Consider the following 7,019-nt stretch of genomic DNA (forward strand, 5'->3'; position numbering starts at 1 on the left):
ACCGCCAACTCTTGGGCTACTCTTTTGCCAACGAATAGTGGGATTGACCGTCACATTATAACGCCCCCACGGCTGAAAGGGCGAGCATGTTTGGTGTGACGGGGATTCGAACCCGCGACCCTCAGATTGCGAGTCGAGTGCCTTAACCACCTGGCCATGCCGGGCCCTGAACATTTAGTTCGTGAGCGTTTGTAACTTAAAATCGTTATCAGTACTAACAGATATTTCCAGTTTCATGACAATGACTTATTTGGTTAGAAGGTTCTTTTTCGCAACTATGGCCTTCACTTTTGAATAAAAATTTTCTTGTAGATTCGTTATCATGTGATTTCAGACCCTTTGCTGTTTTAAACTCTTTGACAATACACTGTCAAATGATTAGAAACTTGCCAAATGTATAGTTGCTAAACAGCTTGTAGAAGCACGACTCACATCTCTGGTGACGCACCGCTTTCATAACAAATCTATATCTTTTTATAAAGAGCGATTAACCCTCTGTACAGAGGTCATATTTATATTGACGTCATGTAAATAAAAGTTTTAAAGAGAAATGGTTACTAGATATTTTGGTAAATATTAATACGCCTAATTATTGAATGCTTTTGCTTCTTATATTTGTACCTTTAGGGTTTCAAAAAAATAGAAAAAATTAACATTCATGCCAACTTTTTAACTTGTCTTTTAACAGATCTCGTTCTTATTTCTTTCCAGTGTTATTTATTCTTAAACAAATAAGCAGGAACTATCATCTTATACTGTTTTTAACGTATTACAAGGTAATCTAATTGAAACAAATTGTATTAACCCATTAATTTATCATCTGCGTTACTAGAACATCCTGCCATGTTTGTCACTAAATTTCTGTTTCTAGTGGTCTGGAATAGAAAAAAAACAAAACGTTTTTGACGTTTAAACAGTTTTTACAAATGCATTAGTTTTTTTTCTATTACTTTCAGAAACATTGGGAAAATAATGCTAGTGATCTCAAAAGTGCACTACGTTATTTTTTTTTTAAAACTTGCTCTAATTCGTCATACTTTCTCCCAGGGTTTAGTTGAATTTCTTTATCACATTCTTTTGTAAGAAGATTAGTATTATTTTTTTATGTAAATTGAAAACATTCAAAAGCGAAATTTATAAAGATCTACAATGCAAAATGTTATGAAAGAAACAAAAGGCTTATTTTTATGAACATCAAACTATTGTCACTAAAACACCAACCATATTATTACAATTTTTTGAAACTTTCTAAATTTTTATTTTCCAGCATGGTATTTATAATAAATTGGTTTATGAAAAAATATTAATATAGACACTAATATTTCACTGTTAAGATAACTTTGGTTTAGTAAGAAATGATTTTGTAATTGAAGAAATATAAAAATAGCTATGGAAATTAGGTATTTAGTAAATAAATGAATTAATTTGCACGTTGTTGTTTCTTTATGATTGTCAAGTGTGAAGCTAACGATATCGTTTTACAAGTTTTAGGATAGTATCTTTTGGTTACTTAGGATTTCGACGAGATATTTTTCTGTGGATTTAATTCTGGTGGTGACTCTATAATTCTACGAATGACCAGAAGAGGGAGTAACGAAGCGGGAGTTCAGTTTTATTTGAAATATGCAGCAACAAACGATATTTACCAGCTTCCTTTCCATCCGGAAACTAACGTTTTGTACAGAGAGAGAGATGGTTTTTCTGCTGCTGGATTTCGAATAAGATGTTTAAATCCAATAAGAAATTGGAGAATTTCTTATAATGGGCTCTTAAGGTATAAACATTTTACGATTTCTCTAGGTTTCGCGCAAAACAAACAAATAAGAAATATCATAAAAAAAGAACTTGTTTACATATTTTTACTTCTAAACTAATATTAAGATAAGTACATGCGAAATTAAAACTTTTGTAAAATCAACAATTCTTTTTGTTTTCTGTTTCCAAAAAAATTGCTTGAAACAGCATTGGCAGTTTAGAACAATCATTTCAGAATGAGCGGATTCAAAAATTTATTCTGGTCTTACAATATTTTGAGTAATTCAGTAACATTACTTATAAAAAAATCTTTGAGTAACAGATACTGTTGGAATTTCTGATGTTTCTATTCTAGTCATAGCTGTGATTAATTTATTTGTATCTGAATAAGAACAGTAACAGAATGAGTACACAATATTACCTTTACGAAATGATTTGGCAGATTGAACAATAGATGAACGTCAAGAAGAATTAGTAATTAGAATGATATTTGGCAACATTGATTAGTTCTTATATTTCAAGTACAGTAACAAATCAGTTGTCATTTCCTTTGCTGTTTTTAAATAAACTATCTCCGTTTTAATTTGTGAATGAGTTGGAAAACTATCTACCATGTTTACGTTGAACCTTTCTTTGAATTTCCGTAAGTCATGTGGAAATTTACTTTCTGGTTCTTTATCAAGTATGTCGATATAAAAAAAATCATGCTCGTTTTTAGTTTCCATTCCTTTTCTTCCTCCTTTCAAGTAGTTTGGATTTAAAAAACTTGCTGGTTTTTAGTATCCATTCCTTTTCTTCCTCCTTTCAAGTAGTTTGTATTTAAAAAACTTGCTCGTTTTTAGTATCCATTCCTTTTCTTCCTCCTTTCAAGTAGTTTGTATTTAAAAAACTTGCTGGTTTTTAGTATCCATTCCTTTTCTTCCTCCTTTCAAGTAGTTTGGATTTAAAAAACTTGCTGGTTTTTTGTATCCATTCCTTTTTTTCCTACTTTGAAGTAGTTTGGATTCTTAGGTCCTCCCCTTCCTCTATAAACGCAAAAATCATCCTATTGCTTAGAGGAAATTGAAGTTTATCTTTAAACATGGATGCATGCAAAGAAAGTCACTTTGAAAAAAAAATAACTTGCTGTTTTTATACTATTAGCTTATACGAAAATCGAATAAACTATGCTAAATATAATTTTTATTAAGGAACTTTTAGTATGTTGACTTACTAATAAAAATTAAAATAAATATTACAAGTATGCCACAATAAATAACTTGTTATGGTGGTATTGTATATGACAATAATGATCATGATAAGCCTATATCTCCAAGACACTTTTAATAATCAATTTAATGTGTATCTTCTGCTCGTTTAGGAAAATCACTCCAGCTGGAGATCGGGTTCAAGAAGATGTTCATGTAAAGTTTTCATTCATGTAAGTATTATATATATTTTTTATATTTATGTATTTTATTTACTCGAATGAATAACAAAGCTTAGGGACGGATTGAACGGATATCGAGGAAAACTTCATAATAAAATTTAACTTGTAACGATAAAAATAATATACAGCCTGTTTTGATGAGTAGGTTATGAGTATAGAGAAAATTTACCTTAAATAATGATTTATTGCTGTTTAGATGGGCTGTGACTAGTTTGCCCTTCGATTTCAAGATCGATTTCTGTCCCAGACTTCTTAGTCAAGATTTGGCAAACTGTACTTGGAATCGAGGTTTTCCAACTTACGAAAGGTTAGTGCCTTACAAATTTAATAACAATGAAGTCAAAAAATACTTTTTTATACAAAATTTATAAGCTTTTGCTTGCACATAAAATCAATACAAGTAGTTAAGCAACATTTTATTTTGTTAACTACTATTTGCTATCTTTGGTTCACTTTAAGTTTCGAATATTTCGACCCAATTTACTGCCTTTGGGCCCTTCCGTACTTCAAGATTCGCATATTCCTAAAAATTGGAAAAACAAAATGGCAATAAATGAAATAAAATCAAGGATTCCAATGACGATAATTTGAATGTACTATAATTATTTTATTGTTCTTGGTTAGAAACAGTTTTCGATATTGCTTGATTTAAAAAAAATATTTTACTTTTCAAAATAAAATTAAGATTCACAAGAAATTAAACAACAACAGTTTCTTTTCTCAAGTTAACGCGTTAAATAAACAGTGAACAGAAGCCTATAGTATTTTTATACAGGTAACTAAATCTCTAAGTTCTACAAAGTTAATGTTATACTAATTGCATTGCACTGAAATATTTTAGTAGATATACGTGTAAATACTGCGTTTGAAAGTTTATGAAAAGCCTAAAGCTTTTGAAAATATAAAACTGTAAATTTTCTAAGTACAAAAAGGAAGATGATTACATTTTATAAAACAAAACTGATGCGATATTTTAAATAAAAACTTACGTTTGGCGAGTACTAACATGCTCAAATTAAAAGTATGTTTTCACATCTTGTTAAACAAATCGAAAATTTACTTCAGATCATACAGCGATTTGGTCTTGATTGGTACAAAAGTTTCGCTAAGTTGAAAAAGTTAAAGATATTGTACTCGACTATCAATACATTTAAACTACATTATATAACATAACTATTAAAGGATCACCAAGATACAAGATCGTTATGACCAATGGGGCCAGTGGAGAGGGACAGTTCATTTTGAAGATCAGGAGGACAAAGAAATGCTATTGTGGGGAATGAAATCCAGACAGAGCGGTAATTTTGAAATGCTTTAGGTTTAACTTATACTTAGATTCCATTTCATTGTATGTATAACAATACATTTGTGTATAAACGTGTGTCTAATATACGTGTTCTAATCCGTTGGTACTATTATCATATTTTGCATCTTAAAGCTATATTACTATTTGATTATTTATTGCAGTTAAAACGTACATTTAGTAGTAGCATTCAATTCATATGTATCAGTTTAGTCTATATTACACCAGTCAGTACATATTAGTTTATTTTGAATGCCAAGCAGCATTAACTGTTTATTGAACTTTTAAAAATACGATAAAATGCTAAGATACTGGCGAAGACAAATTTATTTAATGTTTATATGGAAATCTTTGTTGAAATATTTTAGGTTCAATTGACAGGACTATTTATGGTCGTTATATTCATCTATATGGCTGGATGAAAGTAAGTAAATAAAAACCATTTACGTAAATTCGTGGTTAGTTCACGGTACTACTGTCGTGTACTCTGTTATTTTGGGTTAATAAATCTTTCTTTGGTCAGTTATTAGTGGTAATTGTTATTATACTATAGAACAAGTAACACAAGACAGTTTCTTTTTTCTTTAAATAAAAAAAAATATCTCAATTATACGTATTTAAGCTTGTTGAAACATTGGTGGGCAAAGAGCATATATCTTTAAATAATAATTTAGATTTTTTTTTCAAAATTTCTCACATTCTGTAGTAAAACTACCATGATAAGACTTTACTATATTAATCTATATCGGACTTTTGTAACATTATAAAAATATAACTAACGGTTAACATTTTTATAACTTAGATATCACTGTTATGCAAACAAATATTGCCAAAAACGATAGAAAGTAATACAATATTTAATAATACTTTCATGATACATTTAACTTACGCCACGATAAAAGCATGAAATCCTATTGTTTGTCCTAACAAGTTATAATGTTCCTGTCTTTGTACGATTATAGCTGTGGTTGGAAAAGTTCTGTTGGATTCATCAAACCACAATAAAATGTTGTTAAATAATTCGATATCTGCATTAAACTCTGAAAAAAATTATTCTTTGTACTTCAGAATATTCCTAACCTAGGCTAAAAATCAGCATTTAAATACAGACATTATAACATAATGTACATAATTGTTCTTATGAGTAGTTTATTGTCATTGTACAAAATAAAGTCTCGCGATCACAATATTATTCGTCGTTGTTACTTTCATATTATGTTTGAATTACGTTTTTTTATATGGCACAGGATGGCATGACATTCAACATCAGCCTTGTACCCTTATCAAGTTTTTGTACGCAGTAAGTATTTGTTGTTTGTTTTGAATTTCGCGCAAAGCTACACTAAGGCTATCTGCGCTAGCCTTCCCTAACTTAGCAGTGTAATACTACAGGGAAGGCAGCTAGTCATCACCACCCACCGCCAACTCTTGGACTACTTTTTTACCAAAGAAGAGTGGGATTGACCGTCACATTAGAACGCCCCCTTGGCTGAACAGATTACGAGTCGAGCGCCCTAACCGCCTGGCCATGCCGGGCCAGCAGTAAGTAAAACATTTTCGGAAAGCCACATTGTACAGAGATTGAATACGTTATATTAAAACGATTTTGGAGCTTCACCACGTCCGTTCATGCTCCACCTGACGACAGTGGGTCATGATAGCCTTGCAGGGTATATTTCATTGCAAAAGGCTCCTTCGTAAGGCTGTCATATCTAAAGTACACCACTTCTTCCTGCTTCTTTCCATAATATATCTAGTCTTCGAGAACGACAGTTCCCTCCGTCCATTTCAACAATATGATCATACAGAAATCCATAAGCATCTGGCAACTTGATCGATATGTATTCGTATAGAATAGTATGAATACCTGTTTTATTCTCCAACTGCTTGAGCTATGAGACGATTGAACGGACGCCCCACTTTCCTTACCACGGCTGGGTATGACGTATTGCAGATCTGTTTCTGGATAATCGTGATGCCCCAAATTAATCCATATTCGTCATTTTTCAAATGCCATTAAATACAAGGGATAACTCGTCCTAGAAATTCTTAATCCCCGAACTTAACACATCTTTATGATCTGAGTGTTCGAATATTTTACATCGGAAAGGACTGGCTGTAGATACCCTTTCGAAAATCAATCACTTTTTGATGGTATCACTCTACCCATGAACGTTGAACAATGTAAAATGTAGTTCTGATACATGCAGTTTCACCGCGATTTTATATTGCCTGTGGTTACCACGTGATTTGCTGACTTATATATATTCAAAATAATTTTAATATGACGTACTCAACCCTCTGTACACAAGTAAAGAAAAAAATAAATGAAGTAAATGTAGGGATGGCTGATATCAATAATTCAAAAACAATGAAAACGAGATAGTAGGGATGGCATTTGCATCATCTCTACATAATAGCACAGGCAAGAATTAAAATATGGCAATATATATATATATATATATAGATATAGATATATATAACTATTCAATCACAATTGAGTTTAATTTATCTTATTTTTTTCTGTTAACG

The 7,019-nt window shown here is 31.1% G+C and overlaps 1 protein-coding gene across 3 annotated transcripts in view; it reads left to right on the plus strand.

Moving 5' to 3' along the window:
* LOC106470801 (prodigiosin synthesizing transferase PigC-like) overlaps positions 1 to 7,019 on the plus strand; it is a 61,545-nt gene that overhangs the window by 5,654 nt on the left and 48,872 nt on the right. For all 3 annotated transcript variants that reach the window (XM_022400341.1, XM_022400346.1, XM_022400351.1), the window contains exons 3-8: positions 1,515 to 1,774; positions 3,116 to 3,175; positions 3,381 to 3,491; positions 4,367 to 4,482; positions 4,856 to 4,911; positions 5,735 to 5,787. In XM_022400341.1, the coding sequence (XP_022256049.1) occupies positions 1,515 to 1,774; positions 3,116 to 3,175; positions 3,381 to 3,491; positions 4,367 to 4,482; positions 4,856 to 4,911; positions 5,735 to 5,787 (656 nt within the window). The remainder of the gene's footprint in view (positions 1 to 1,514; positions 1,775 to 3,115; positions 3,176 to 3,380; positions 3,492 to 4,366; positions 4,483 to 4,855; positions 4,912 to 5,734; positions 5,788 to 7,019) is intronic.

This window comes from Limulus polyphemus, unplaced genomic scaffold (assembly GCF_000517525.1).
Source record: "Limulus polyphemus unplaced genomic scaffold, Limulus_polyphemus-2.1.2 Scaffold107, whole genome shotgun sequence".
Classification (NCBI taxonomy): Eukaryota; Metazoa; Arthropoda; class Merostomata; order Xiphosura; family Limulidae; genus Limulus; species Limulus polyphemus.